Below are 16604 nucleotides of genomic sequence, written 5' to 3' on the forward strand. Positions count from 1 at the left end.
TTAAATTTTCATCTGCTGTCGCACTGTATAGTGAACAACGTCGGAAAACTCGAGCAAGTGCTCTGAAAGTTAAATTTTCATTTTTCAATCTTCGACAATGGTTTTGTTTGTATTGGTGAGAGCATCGTTATTTTTTCGACACTGATGCCAGACAACATCATCGAAACATCTATCAAAACCACTCAATAAAATGTTATTCCTGAGTCATAGCGTTTCATATCATGAAAATCAATAGAATAAAACTGGGTTGATATCAATACAATCATTATTTTTACGTTTAATGGGTCTATAATGTATGTTTTAGCAACTTCTACATTGGGTAAGAAAATTGTATTGCAGAGCTCGGAACACTGCCACGGCTGCCTATGCTTTCAAAAACAATAAACGGAAAAGTACTACATTCAATCAAAATGTCTCGGCCAACGAAGAGAAGAGTTAAGGCTTTCCAACGTGAATATGTGAAAACAATACGACCAACGAAGGAATATATGAAGGAATTATCAGCATGCGGAAGAACTTGTTAATATCAAAAGAGGCCCAATTCGCATGTGTTATAAATTTGCTCATGTTACGCTCGCGTATAATCAGTATTGTCAGTGTCAATGAAGCGCCACACAGTCTGATAAGTGAATTGATCTATTTACATTTGCTTCGCTCTTCTCTCACAAACACTATTACCCCATTTTTACACGTGGGTTTACCTATACTACTACAATGGCTAGCTTCCACCTTCACCTGAAACAGGGTATACAGAACGCTACGACAACAAATGGTCGATGTCATGTCAGACCGGACTAAGTAACATAAAATGTTTGCAAAGCTGCGTAGTTTTAGAAGCTTCCAATAATTCTCCCCAATTGTTTTTCTACAGCTCTTAGTTACTCTTTAACAAGGTCGTGTAATCATATTATTACTGGCAACTCCGCTTGCGAATGACGGAGCTCTATAGTAGCATGTCCGAAAAAGAACCTGAAACTATTGAGAACCAGAGCCGAGGGTCCAAAGCCCCTAAGGGGATGGTTGTAATAGCTGCTATCCATGGTTATTATGCAAAGAAATTGATAAACTCATAATCACATCACTCACCACAGTGAATCCTGATTCTTATATCTCCCCACTAACAACTTTCCTTGATAATCGCTAGGTAATCACGCTATAGAGGCGACCCTTCTGGCCTTCGGGTGGCGGACATTCCTTCCCTTCCCCTGGTGACTGTAAGGACGTGGCCGGCGTCGCTATTGACTATTTAACCCTTTCAATACGGCAGTGTGCTCCACCGGAGTGCTACCCCTGTACGGAGCACTGCGCCGAAGAGTATGCACATCGCGCTGGTGTGATCAATGTGCAGTATGACTTTCATGTCGTCTAAAGACGACGCTCGTACACACAGGACGTCGCGCGAATGTCGTCGACGACGCTCATAACGAAAGAGTAAAGCTCGAATCACCGAAATTTGCACAATGAGAATGATTTGCTAATTTCAAGCGCCATTCAGTGTGTTCCCTGTGAAATTTCGCTGGTTCAGATTAATCACGGAGAGCAACTACGAAGTGTACAGTCCACCTAAACTCAAGAGGTTTTTACGAGTGGTTATGCAGACTTGGTCCAGTCAGTGAACAAAATCGACTTTTTCGCCGTTATGCATTCTACGCAATGTAATACGTTTGCTCAACATGCAAACAAACATTTTTTTGTTCGAAAACATTTGAACAATTCTGAAAAAAAATGTTTTCGAAAAATCACTGTTTGAACGCATAACGGACGTAGTTCCATACAGCTTTCATACATTCGTTCGTTCATTCGTTCGAAAATCAACAATTAACAGTATTATGTGCTTTAAGCTATATCTACATTTAAATCATATTCTTTGTAGAGTCCAAACATGCCTTTCATGATAGTGTCTTATTACTTAGTGTTTCCTAATAGATGAATACAAAAAACCAAAAGAAACTCTCTCGTTCGAGAACTCGCGAGCTGATCGGACAAGTTTGAGAATCGATCCGATAACGGTGTTTTTTTTCACGCAGATTTATATTGTGCTTTTTTCATCAGCGCTTGCGAGTGAAGCGAGCTCAATAAAAAGTGGTGCACGATCGAGACGCTGAGGATCCAGTTCAGATCAACACACATTCATCACACGCTACACAGCAGCGGCAAGTAGAAGTTTATTTTTCTATTGTTCCATTTATTATTCCTTCAACCTCCTGTGTACGATTTACACCATTGTCCAACATTGTATTTACCAAATCGGCAAGCGTTGGCATTAGGGGTGTACATTTTTCTTACATTACCGTTGAACTTTTGTTGAAACTTTTTTTCATTTTTGAATTTATACAATAAAAAATTGAAATAAATATAATTTATATATACCTTGAATACAAATATAATTTATTTACTCATTAATTTTTTTCTATTTTTTTATTATTATTCTATACTGTTCACATCGAACAGGTGACTAATTAATTATTATGGCTGAGGGCGGGGAGGATTCCCCCTCCACGTCATTGAATGTTTCTGATGCTGACCCACCTCCTGAAGAGCAGGAGGATGAAGCAGACGTTGAGGAGGAAAATTCTGTGTATGAAGTAGAAAGTTCTGAAGATGAGGAAATTGATGAAAAACATGATTTTCGTCTAAAGGAATACCCGGAGGGATTCAAAGGTCCATTCATTGTATACTTTAGACGAAAATCAAAACCTCTTAATGTCATTCGTATCTCAAAAGAACTAACGCAGAAATTTTCCAAAGTTACTGAAATTACTCGGATGGGGCCAGACAAATTACGAGTTGTCGTCTCTTGCAGGACCCAAGCGAATGCAATAACGCGCTGTGATCTCTTTGCGATTGAGTATCGCGTATACGTACCCTGTTGCAACGTTGAAATAGACGGTGTAATAAACGAAAACGGTTTGACTCGAAAAGAGATATTCGATGGTGTCGGTCGCTTCAAGAACTCCTCACTTAAAAGTGTGAAGATTCTTGAATGCGATCGACTGAAGTCTGTGTCACTTAAAAATGACAAACGAGTTCTCAATCGGACAAACTCTTTTCGTGTGACATTTGAGGGTTCCGCTCTTCCAAACTACGTTGCAATAGGTGCACTTCGTTTACCTGTTCGGTTGTTTGTACCCCGGGTAATGAAATGCAACAAATGTATGCAACTCGGTCACACGGCCGCCTATTGTTGCAATAAACAACGTTGCGCAGATTGTGGAGAGAGTCATGATGGGACTTCTTGCGCAAAAGAGCGCAAGTGTCTTCATTGCGACGAGGCTCCACATGATCTTTCTCAATGCCCGGTGTACAAACAACGAGGGGAAAAACTCAAGCGTTCCTTAAAGGAACGTTCCAAGCGGACTTATGCAGAAATGCTTAAGAGTTCCGCTTCAACGACTCGTGACAATCCCTACTCCATTCTGCAGAACGACGAGCCTGTTGCTGACGCTCCCAATGCAGGGAGTTCCGGTACATCGCAGGGTGCCATTAGGAAAAGAAAAATTACTTCTTTTCCATCACTCCCCAGAAAGAAGACCGAAACTTCCCAAATTGGAATGAAACCTCGTATCGAACGTGCTGAGAATAGACCGAAGCAAGTACCTTCTGGTTTAAGCGGTTCTTCTACGCACCAGGGGTCCTCAGCACTTCCCGGAGCAGAGCCCAACACGTCTGTTCCTTTTTCGCAGTCGAGGCAACAGCCACAATCTGGCTTGCTTGCGCTTTCTGACCTGGTGGACAATATTTTAAATGCTTTAAATATAAATGACCCTCTTAAAAGCATAGTATTATGTTTGCTCCCGATTGTGAGAACATTTTTGAAAGAAAAATGTGGTTTTTTAGCAGCGTTCATTTCCCTCGATGCCTGATTCAGTGCAAGAGGTCAAGGATTTGACCACTGTAATACAGTGGAATTGCAGAAGCATCATCCCTAAACTAGATCAATTTAAATTTTTAATTCATAGTTCTAACTGTGATGTATTTTCCCTCTGTGAAACATGGCTTTCTTCAGCCGACGAACTGAATTTCCACGATTTCAACATTATTCGCCTCGATCGAAATGACTCGTTTGGTGGCGTACTATTGGGGATCAAAAAATGTCACTCCTTCTATAGAGTCACTCTCCCATCGATGACAGGCATTGAAGTTGTCGCTTGCCAGACACAAATCAATGGCAAAGACCTCTGCATTGCCTCGATATATATTCCTCCAAGAACTATGGTTGGCCGCCATCAGTTTTTTGATATCTCCCATGGAACAGCATGGGGTTCACTCTACGATGACAACCGTTCCACTTTGATTTATTATCTGTGCGACAACTTCAAATTGACAGTTTTGAATACTGGGGAAGCAACTAGAATAGCCAACCCTCCTGCACGGGCAAGTATGCTAGACATATCACTTTGCTCTTCTTCGTTATCCCTGGATTGCACGTGGAAGGTAATCCAAGATCCCCACGGTAGTGACCACCTGCCAATAATTTTATCGATCGCCAATGAATCAGGTTCTCGTGAGTCAGTCGATATTGCGTATGACCTCACGAAAAATATTGACTGGAGAAAATTTGCAGAAATAATATCTGAAGCACTTGTTTTAATGCATGAACTTCCTCCACTCGAAGAGTATAATTTTATATCGAGTTTGATTTACGAAGGCGCACTCCAAGCTCAAAAGAAACGTGTACCTGCCACCACTTTCCGACGTCGTCCTCCATCACTTTGGTGGGACAAGGAGTGTTCAAAGGTCTACCTTGAAAAATCATCCGCTTTCAAAAAATTCCGGAAAACTGGACTAGTGGAATGGTTTCGAAAGTACCAAGCTCTAGAAGCCAAACTAAAAGGTCTGATTAAAGCAAAAAGCGTGGATATTGGCGAAAGTTCGTCAATGGTTTGTCAAGGGAGACCGCTATGAGCACTCTTTGGAATACGGCTAGGAGAATGCGTGGCTGGAACCATACAAACGAAAGTGAGGAATACTCTGACCGTTGGATTTTCATATTTGCAAGAAAGGTTTGTCCCGATTCCGTTCCAGCACAAAGCGTCGTACGCGACATTCCGCTCCAATGCGACTATGAGAATTTTTCGATGGTAGAATTCTCAATTGCCCTCCTCTCATGTAACAATTCAGCTCCTGGGTCGGACAAGATTAAATTCAACTTGTTGAAGAATCTTCCCGACTTGGCGAAACAGCGTTTGCTGAACTTGTTCAACAAGTTTCTGGAGCTGAATATTGTCCCACATGACTGGAGGCAAGTGAGAGTGATAGCCATACGAAAACCCAACAAGCCGGCTTGCGATCACAACTCATATAGGCCGATTGCAATGTTATCCTGTATTCGTAAATTGTTAGAGAAAATGATTCTACTTCGTTTGGACAAGTGGGTTGAAGCGAACAATTTGCTGTCAAATACGCAGTTTGGCTTCCGCCGAGGTAAAGGGACGAACGATTGTCTCGCGCTGCTATCTTCTGAAATCCAAATCGCATTTGCTCGTAAAGAACAAATGGCTTCCGTTTTTCTCGATATCAAAGGGGCATTTGATTCAGTTTCCATGGAAATTCTCTCAGAGAAACTTCATAATCGTGGACTTTCGCCAATTCTGAATAATTTCCTGTACAATTTACTCTCAGAAAAGCACATGTTTTTCAATCATGGCAGCTTGAAATCTTCTCGATACAGTTTTATGGGCCTACCACAAGGCTCCTGCCTAAGCCCCCTCTTGTACAGTTTTTACGTCAATGATATAGATGATTGTCTAACTAGAGACTGCACGCTGAGACAACTTGCAGGCGATGGAGTTATTTCCATCACGGGTACTAATCCCGTCGTTCTGCAAAAGTCGTTGCAAGATACCCTGAACAATCTGTTCACGTGGGCCCTCAAGCTGGGTATCGAATTCTCTACGGAGAAAACTGAAATGGTTGTTTTTTTTTAGGAAACACGAACCCGCCCAATTCCAGCTTCACCTATCCGGCAAAACGATCAAGCACTCGATGTTTTTCAAATACCTTGGAGTATATTTTGACTCTAAATGTACCTGGGGAATACACATTGCGTATTTGAAACAAAAATGCCAGCAAAGAATCAATTTTCTCCAAACAATTACCGGAACATGGTGGGGTGCCCATCCAGGAGACCTCATTCAGTTATACAAAACAACGATATTATCAGTGTTAGAATATGGCAGTTTTTGCTTCCGATCAGCTGCCAGGATTCATATTCTCAAGCTGGAGAGAATACAATATCGTTGCCTGCGTATAGCCATGGGGTGTTTGCATTCGACACATACGATGAGTCTCGAAGTTTTGGCAGGAGTACCCCCGCTTACTCTTCGGTTCACAGAATTATCCTACAGATTTCTCATCCGTTGCACGATCATGAATCCATTGGTGATTGATAACTTCGAAAATCTACTCCAACTGATTCCTCAGTCAAGTTTTATGTCTTTATACCATGAGTACCTTACCCACGACGTACACCCTTCACCAGGCATCTCCAACCAAGTTTGCTTCCCATACTTTTGCAGTTCCTCTGTCATTTTTGATCTGTCCATGCGACAAAAAATCCATGGAATCCCAGATCATCTACGCTGCCGATATTTTCGGCAGAATATGGGAAAGTTAGATCTGATAAAATGTTCTTTACTGACGGTTCATACATAAACGGGTCCACTGGCTTCGGCATCTTCAATGAAAATTCCAGTGCCTCTTTCAAACTCAAAGATCCTTGTTCCGTGTATGTCGCTGAACTGGGTGCGATATATTACGCATTAGGGATCATTGAAACATTGCCCATCGATCACTATTTTATTTTTTCAGACAGTCTCAGCTCAATAGAGGCAATCCGCTCAATGAAGGTTGATAAACGCTCATCTTATTTCCTAACAAGAATAAGACAACTATTGAGTGTTTTGGTCGAAAAATTATTGAAGATTACCTTAGCATGGGTTCCCTCTCATTGTTCGATTCCGGGGAATGAGAAAGCGGACTCGCTAGCTAAGGTGGGCGCTTTAGAAGGCACACTTTTTGAAAGACAAATTGCTTATAATGAATTTTTCCACATTCCTCGTCAGTACACGCTCGTAAGTTGGCAGCGCTTGTGGAGTGGAGATGAGTTCGGTCGTTGGTTACACACGATTATCCCTAAGGTCTCGACGAGTGCATGGTTCAAGGGATTGAATGTAGGTCGTGATTTCATTCGCGTGATATCTCGGCTTATGTCCAATCACTACAACCTAAACGCGCATCTCTATCGCATTGGGCTCGCAGCAAACAATCTTTGTGATTGTGGCGATGGCTACCACGACATCGAGCATGTTGTCTGGTCGTGTATCCGGTTCCATGCTGCTCGCTCTCAGCTCTCTAGAGCACTGAGAGCACAAGGCGGACAATCGGAGATCCCCGTCCAGGATATCTTAGGTAGCCGTGATCCTGATCTTCTGCTTCATCTATACCTGTTCCTCAGGAACGCCGATGTCAACGTTTAATGATGTTTCCTTCGTTGTGTCCCCGTTTTATATCCCTCCTATCCGATCGATAAACTTTTACTTAGTCGCGGCAATACATACACACACTCTTTACAGATACACGGGCCAAAGGTTGTGCAGTCCACTGATCATTCAACAAGAGCAAAAGGTTGTACCGCTCATGACAACTCTACACGAGCTGATGTGTGCGCCGGCTAGTGACCATGCTATCCTGGATTCCTCGAGTCGAGAAGACGCACCACGCTAGATATGGGGTACAGACTAGGGGGTGTTGCTGATTAAGGGTCAGCTGCATCCCAATAGGAAGTATCCCGTGTCGGGCACACGTACAGAGCATTGGAGACAGCAACATCCGAATTACGAAAACACTTGTAATACTAACCTCGAGCCAACCGCGAGTAATCGGTTACATATTACTAACATAGATAATAAGAAAAATTGTCAAAGTATTGAACTCCCGGCCCCGTGAGGCTAACGCCATATGAGCCTTGATAAAAATATATATTTTTGAAAAAAAAAAAAGAAAAATGCTGCTCATATAATTACTATATTCTGTACACTGCACTGCGATGAACGAAGAGAAGCAATTGTGTTTTTTAATGTTAATATTACCTGAATTTCGGCATTTGAATCTTCAATTAGATAACGAAACAATCAGATCAGTAGTAAAATTAAAATAATATTGGTTAACATTATAACTCTTCGAATTCAATATCGAATTATTCTACATACTCAGCATTTATTCATACCGTTGTTGTATATCAATCCACCGTCTTTATGCAATTGATCGTGAATCCGGTAAATAATGTTACTGAAATTACCAACATTACAACTTACTTTTACAAATTTAATTAATTGAAAAACACGAATCTGCTGTTCTTATCATATCCCAGAGTATTCAGGAAATAAAGTACTATCATAGACTCGCAACAAATCCAGAGCACCTTTTACAGACGTTTCACTAAAGATGACATTTCACACGCTGTTTTTTGTTTGTTTCGTTTAGTTGTGAGTTACAGGGTGTTAACAATAGAAGTCAACAAAGAAAAAAATCCATTTCACACTTTTCCTCTTATGAAGGCGCTAAAGTTGTGAATGGTGTTTATGGTTCCGATACTGTAAGGCGTCGTGTACAAATTACGTAACGCGATAGGGTCGAGGTTGCGTTACTTTATGTGTATTAGAGATAGGAAATTGCGTTACGTAGGGGGGGAGGGGGTCGAAAATCCGGATTTTAAGCGATACGTAATTTGTGCACGACGCCTAACAGTAAAATACATGCAATTTATTTTTTTTACTTTAATTATTCAAAAAATTTTTTCTTCAATTTTTTTTTGTTTAGTGCAATACATTTAATTCAGATCTCTACTGTCAACAAATGGATCGTTTGAAGGTAGCGATTGATCAGAAACGTCCAGAATTGGTCAAAAGAAAAGGTGTTTGTGTTCCATCAGGACAACGCAAGGCCACACAACTCAAGAACCGAACGAAGACACATAAGGAGAAGCATGGACGAACATTTTTCGTTGTCTTTCACAGACAACGGCAATGCTGAATTATGTACGGATCCAAACCGATCTGTCCGAATCATTTGAGGCGCGCAGAGGAACTTTTGTCTTGTTAGCTATAAGATGTTATGGGATTGTGGCGGATTTATATACTGAACTTAAACACATACACATTAGACTTAGGAACAATTCATTTAAAACTATACGTCTAGTTGGAGGAACCGAATGTAACATAATCCCTTTTCACTTGAGGTGATCAACAAAACAAATAATGCAGAATTCAGAACGCGATTCACATAGCCGAAATCTTTGCCAATCTCCACACGCACAGTTTCGTTGCTGGCAACTAGAAACACCGGACTCTTCTTGGACACATAAAAACACCGGACTATATATCCTATTAAATGAATGTTTCGATCTTCGTACGTAACTAGATCAATTCACTTATCAAACTGTGTGGCGCTTCACTGACACGAGTTTTAGAATACATTTGAAAAAAGTAACAATTCAATACTGAAGTTAAATGTATGAACAATTGCAATTTTAAATATATATACAAAGTGTATTTGCATATGAACTAAAATTCTAATTATACGCCTGCGTATAATTAGCAAATTTATGACACATGCGAATTGGAGCTCTTTTGGTATTAACAAGTTCTTCCGCATAGTAACTCGATGTTGATAATTCATTATTAATTTCCTTCGTTGATCGTATTGTTTTCACATATTCACGTTGGAGAGCCTTAACCCGTCTCTCCGTTGGCCGAGGCATTTTGATTGAATGTAATAATTTTCCGTTTACTATTTTTGAAAGCATAGGAGACGTGTTCCGAGCTCTGCAATACAATTTTCTTAACCAATGTTAAAGTTGCTAAAACTTACATTATAGACTCATTAAACATAAAAACAATAATAATGACTCAGGAATAACATTTTAAAAGTGGTTTTTATATCTGTTTCGATGATGTTGTCTGGCATCAGGGTCGAAAAAATAACGATGGTTTCACTAATACAAACAAAACCATTGCGGAAAATTTAAATTTCAGAGCACTACCTTGAGTTTTCCGACGTTTTTCATTATACAGTGCGACGGCAGATGAAAATTTAATATCTTGTTAGTAATCGATTAAAGTTTGGTTGGTATTACTTGATGGGAAGTGTGCGTAGACGATAATTTTCTTCACATTGTTTCGCAAAATTGAGGGAGTGAGGGAGATGAAAGAAATGAGTGCCATTGTGGCAGTCATTTGTGGCTTCCTTCCACCTACACCTTAAGCAAATGGAATCAAATTTCGCATGTGAGGGTTCTAGAGGACAGTAAATGTTTCTATGGTGATTCGACAGTCCTCCCCTCTCGATAGGGGAAAGGGACTCTCATACAAATGAAACTAAAATTTTTGCATAACTCGAGAACTAATCAAGTAAACGGAACCAAATTTGGCATTTGGTGGTTTTAGGGGGCATGAAAAGTTTCAATGGTGGTTCGACATTTCTCGCCCCTCTCAAAGGAGGGGGGTAATGGTGGGTTTTACAAAACTCTAGAAATTATCAAGCAAATTGAACCTCATTTGGCATATGGAGGTGTTAGAAGGCAATGAATGATTCTATGGTGGTTCGACACTCCTCCACGCTCTCCAAAGGGGGGCCGCCATACAAACGAAACACAAATTTATGCATAATCGTGATCGTTAAGTAACAAAATTCCATTTTTATTCCTAAATAAATTCACGCGGCCCTATATGCTTGAGCAGCTATTTTCGTTTTTGGGGCCAAAAGAGGTGTGTTCCTGAACCAAGATGATAAAGCATGTGTTGTTAATGGGCTTAGCTGCCAGTAAGCAGGCACCGATTAATGCATCTCCAATATCACGTTCAACTACCGGATCATGATTTTGTTCAATAAGCATAATTCCGTGTTCTTTGAACGCATTTTCTCATGGGCTCGTCTTTAAAAGGTTATGCGAGCTGCCTGATTTCGAGGTTATTCGGCATCAAGGAATAATCATGCCAATAATCGTAATTAATCTGGATGGAGGACTAGACGAGAACCCTCGTTTTAAGAAGGTCATAGATATTTTAGATTTATCATTTTAATCAATTCTTTTTATTGAATTGATTAAAATGATAAATCTTAGGTGGTCAAAAACGCATTTTTTCGTTACGTAATTAATGTACGACGCCTTAGAGTAATTCTGTTGCATTCATTTGAAGGTGATTTGGTATGTAATGCAGATGTAAAACATTTAGATTTATTGGAATAAGTGCCGTTTTAGGAGTAAAAAACTTAAAAGTTTGTGTTTTATATGGTTTTTATTGTTTTATTTTCTCAAAAATGCATGGCATGACTGCTTCTATCAACCAATTGTTGCTCTCCAACCACTCTACAATTCGTTCTTTGACACCACATCTTAATATCTCTTACTCCCGCTAAAATTTGATTTATTTTTTTATATAAGCATGTTCAAAAACCACGAATCTCACATCACTGTATCCACGCTGGTCATTGAAGATCTAATATTACATTTTATGGAAACCTTCAGCACATACTCTCGACGAAGAATGACGAATTTTTTGTAATATTCCTTTCAAAACACAACAACGAAAAGCCTCCTAGACCTTGTACCTGCTACTGTAGGATTAATTCAGCAGAGGAACGAACGAAAATGGCGGAAATGCATAATAATAAATGGTCATATTTATGTGTTGTGTTTCCTTCGAATATTAAATAAAATTTATTGAAGATTTTAACTAGTAACATGTTATCGCTAAATTAAGTCAATAGATATAAACCATCAATGCACATCTCTAAAATTCCGAAATTGTCGGCACAGCTTCGTTCAGACGCCGACAATCTTCCAAAATGGTACGTGACAGCATCATCGTCTGGTTCGATCTAGTTTCGTTTATTTTATTTTGCAACTGCTTGATTTCAACAACGTTGTTGCGTATCTGATGAAGCGTATTACTCATGTCGGTAATACATTCGGCTTGATACTCACACAATTGGTGTAAGTTAATATTTCCGTCATTATTTTCTGGTTGTGCTATCTGATCAACAGATAAATCTATGTCCAACTGCTCTTCATCACAACAATCGAACTGTAAGCTACGGCGGCTCGTTAGTGACTTGCCTTTTCGAATTGTTATATTTTTTCCCGATGCCATTGCATTGTTGTTTATATCCAACAATTTCCCAGATGCGTCTCTAGTAGCCAATGTATTTTTTCTTCTGTTTGTTGTAGCCGAAAAAATTTTTTTCACTTTAATATTTTTTATATTCTCTTTCACAAAATTACGTTTACAATGCTTGCTTGTGGTGTTCCGTAGAGTTATTGCGTTGATGTTCATAGGTGATTCGTCTTTTTGTTCTGGTTGTTCTAAGGCATTTTTGAGTAGGTATGTTTGTGTTGCAACATTCTGGAAATCTTTGTGCATTGGAAGATCGATCACATCATCCTCATCGTTGGTTTGGGTAGCACAGGTGACTGAAGAGGACATCGAATCAATGTCTTCATAACATTTACGATTGAGTATCTGCTCTCCTATTTTCTGGTAAAGCTCCGGAAGACTTCCGTATGTTTGCGAGTGAGTATCAAGTTTTTCCAGAATCTTAAGATCTACCGTATCAAATTTGGAAAACGAATCAACTACGCTGGAATGCTCACGAGTACGATTGAATAAGGTATCATTGAATCTGCATTCTATAAAATTAGCAAAAAAGAGAAATCATGAATTTGTTTGCAAGATGTTACATATTAATGTCAGCACTTTGTTAATATGATGAACACGTTTATATCGCGATTTCACAAATATGCGAAACTATAATATTATTTCGTGTTATCAATAATGAAAGGTGTTGACGCATCAAATGCAAGAAATTCTTTAAGTTACTCCCATGCAGTGATATAGTTTTGTAGGAACCATGTTTACTGACAGGTAAGCACAGTAAAAAATTACTAACTGGGCGAAAAGGAAAAACCAGTTATCGACATTCGCTTTTTCACTGGTCCGGCATGTTAAACGTTAAATAAAATCGAGGGATACTTCAATGAATTGTTTGATTTGCGTTGATCATGAACATGGAAAAACAAAAAGTTTCCAATGGAAGTATCGCATTGAGTGCGACAACAGGTATGAAATATAGTTTGAGGAATTTATTTTTCTGTTATTTAATCAATGTTTTTGTCATGCGAAAATAATGTCAATTTTCATAACATTTTAAATTACATTCGAATGTCCCTCACAGCAAATCTTCCATTTGAATATGCCGTCGATGTTGACGAAATACTGCTTTTTAATGCTCGCCCAGTTAAAAAGTGGACCAGTTAAACCAGGACCAGTTAGCGAACAATTACTGTACAATTTATCTCTATCTATTCACATTGAACGATTATAGGGAAACGCTAACAAACGCTGTTCATCATATTGACAAACGATAACGTTATCAATCTAATGAAATGTACATCATCGTTGACATTTCTCGTTGCCGATTGTATTATTTATCAATGATTATTTTACCTTTCGGTGCGGGTGATTTCGAATATTGCATGTTATGAAGCTTTTCGAAAAAACTGAATGCATTCTTGAATTCCGTTTGTCGAACCTCCCGTAATTGCGCGTCGCACACTTCAGAAATCCGTCCGAGATTGTTATAACGTTCGATACATTTTTTTTTACGAAAATCATCTTTCCAACATTTGCAAGAATTGTTCATTATAGCGTCATTTTTCCACTGCTCAAAGTGTTGTTTTCTCTTGATCGTTTGCTTCAAGCCACTATGTGACATCGACATGTATCGCTCGGTGCCGAATACTTCATTTAATGAAACAGAACGACTTCGGCGTATATATTTAGAAGGTACGGTTGGAAAATGGAAATGACTCACATGTGGAATAATAACTGGCGGGCGGAAGCCAAAAAAAGTGCTCGAGCGGTACGGTAGATGAGTCAGGGCGTTTAATAAATCCGATCGGCCTACATGTTGTGTTTTAAGAAACAACGGTGCTGAATTCGTTCCGAATGACGATGAGATGCTAACTGCATAATCTGAACTGCCAGGATGCGAACCATTATTTTGAAATTTAGTGTTCACTTTGAACAGCTCCGTACATGGTTGGGCCGTCGGATTGGGATATTCATGCAGACCGCAAGCAAATTCATCATAATAATCACCATTCATGCCCATAACGACATTTTCATCTTGCTCATATTCATTGCTACCTAAATGGTTGAGAGATCGAAAGTAATCGAAAATGTGCTCGAAAATTTATTGTTTCATTCTACGTATTTTAATGTTTGAAAGACTGTTTCACAACATAAAATCTACTGAAGGTAAAATGTCCTGAATGAACACGAAATCACTTATAAACACGGAGAAATAACAAACACGTAAACGAGAAAAATATGAGAATTTTAAGCTTGCTGCAATCCAGAGATTCTTCTAGTTCTGAAACAAAATCAAATATTTCACACTTTTTGGCGGATTTTGAGGACACGACTTCAAATTTCACCTAATGATAAACTATAGTCACCCCGTTCGCCTTCGGGAACACCGTGACTTGAGCCATCTCACGTCACTCGCCGCGTAGAAAAGAGGGGATTAACTTAACGTTGAGGCCGGTTTAGAGCTCCCGTGAACGTGAACATGAACAAGTGGTGGAATAGTACGATCATTTCACGGTGAACCACATTGCGAACAAATAACTAAAAAAATCGTGGTGAATAGATTTTTTTTTTTCATTTACGTTTACGTTCACATTAAAATTTCGCCAGTTAACGTGAATTAAATAAGCATCGAGCTTCAATTCGGATAGAATATACCGTTGTTAACGAATCAATCCGAGGCAACGAAATTTTCCAACATTTGCAGAGATCCGAATGAATAAAATTGCAACCATCGCGAGTTGCTGAACATAATATTTTACAGTTCATGGTGAAATATTTTTCAGAATGTCTTGTGACATTCGAACGTGAACATGAACGGGGAAATATTTTGGCGTCTATATTCGCCACTGTTTTAATGTTCACGCTAACCGAAGTCAGTGAACTATGGTGAGTTCACCAACATCTCGATTCCACCGTGGAAATTCAGAATCGTTGTGAAATATTGAATTAATCCACTTTTATCTATATGAGTTGTATTTAAATATGATTTTCAACTATAAAATGTTCCTTCCTAAATGTTTTCCTCGCGTGTTATATATGGACTGATGAATTATTAACAAAAAAGTGTTTGTTCACGTTCACGGGAACTCTAAACCAGCCTTTACCATGAACTGATGGACTTGACGAAAAGAGCGAAAAAAATATTAGGCATTCGATGTCCGAATATTTGCTTGTCATGTTTTGTGTCAAATTACTTGATCAGTGCACGTTAATCAAATTTTATCTGTCAAAAAGTGTCAAATATTTGGCTTCGGTCAAACAGTGTATGAACACCCTTACACTTAATGACTAACAGCATACAACTGCGGCGTATGTTTCGCCATCGTTATCTCGAGTCAGTACGCATAACAACACATAGTGTATTGAAAACCGTTTTTTTCAGGAAAAATACGCTGAAAAAAATTTATTTACAGTTAAAATTAATTTTTCTCAAAAACGCATTTTTTCTAATTCTAAAAAAATATGAATGTAATGTTTTCGAAAAAGGTTGTTAGAAAAACACTTTCCCTGTAGAAGTGCCCTTATTACGATGTAAGAATAGTTATAGTTGGTTATTGTGGGGGCTATTTATATTATTTTTGATGAATTCTAAAAAGATACGTTTTTGGGAAAAAATAATGTTAATTTTCAAAATATTTTTTCCGGTGTATTCTTTTAATCGTATGATATTTTGAAATGAAATTTTGAACAGTTTTCTACATTTTAAAACTTTGTTGGTCTTATAGTTTTTTTTTATTTTAGGAAAATCCCTTCTCCCTTTTCGAAAAAGTCGTCTAGATTTGTTTTTGATGGTGCTGCTAACTCCTAAGACGAGTTGCCATGAAATTCGTCAATAGAAGTAGTGTCATCGGAAGAAAAAAAAAACCCTCCGATTCTACCGAATCTTTTCTATGAACTTCACAAATTGACAAAACGATTGGTAAGAGCAAGTCGTTCAACCATCATCGAAGATTTGAAAGGAACACAAATGTAAACTACCGATTCTAACAACAACATAAACAACTGATTGAAGAAACGTTTGACCATCCTCCATAACTTGTCCACGCTTACTTCGTCACACAGTCCACAATAGTTCGTGTTGGAACGCGTCTAGGGGTGTGATTATGAGAACGAAATCACCAACATTAGCATTACAGTATTTCGAAGTGTTTGCGAATCCATAACTAAAGTCGTTGCTAAAAACACAAATATTTCGTTGAACAAAAAGGCTCTTCGGTCTAATAGGCGTTTAATAACATAGTTAATGAAAACATTTAACATTTAGTCAACACATTGACGGTCGGAGTTTCATTTATGTGACTTCTTGAATTATAAAAAAAACGTATTGTTTTAGTTGAAACATATATGGATTTTCAAATAATAAATAAACGATTGTTTGTCTGATTAATTATTTTTATTTAAGTTTTCATCAATACCGGGTGTAGAAATATGAAACCGGATTTTTTTTCCATC

General features: G+C 38.7%; 1 protein-coding gene across 7 annotated transcripts in view; it reads right to left on the reverse strand.

Annotated features, from left to right (window-relative positions):
* The window catches only part of LOC129780334 (protein hu-li tai shao), a 78750-nt gene that overhangs the window by 29080 nt on the left and 33066 nt on the right, over nucleotides 1-16604 (reverse strand). For 4 of the 7 annotated variants that reach the window (XM_055788477.1, XM_055788479.1, XM_055788480.1 and 1 more), the window contains 2 exons: nucleotides 13506-14207; nucleotides 11767-12688 (listed from right to left, as the gene is read on the reverse strand). The exons of 1 other annotated variant lie outside the window; for it this stretch is intronic. In XM_055788477.1, the coding sequence (XP_055644452.1) occupies nucleotides 11793-12688; nucleotides 13506-14207 (1598 nt within the window). In that variant the 3' untranslated portion in view covers nucleotides 11767-11792. Of the gene's footprint in view, nucleotides 1-11766; nucleotides 12689-13505; nucleotides 14208-16604 lie in introns of those variants that run through there. 2 more of the 7 variants (XM_055788483.1, XM_055788478.1) reach the window with 2 other exon arrangements.

Source organism: Toxorhynchites rutilus, chromosome 3 (genome assembly GCF_029784135.1).
Source record: "Toxorhynchites rutilus septentrionalis strain SRP chromosome 3, ASM2978413v1, whole genome shotgun sequence".
NCBI lineage: Eukaryota > Metazoa > Arthropoda > Insecta > Diptera > Culicidae > Toxorhynchites > Toxorhynchites rutilus.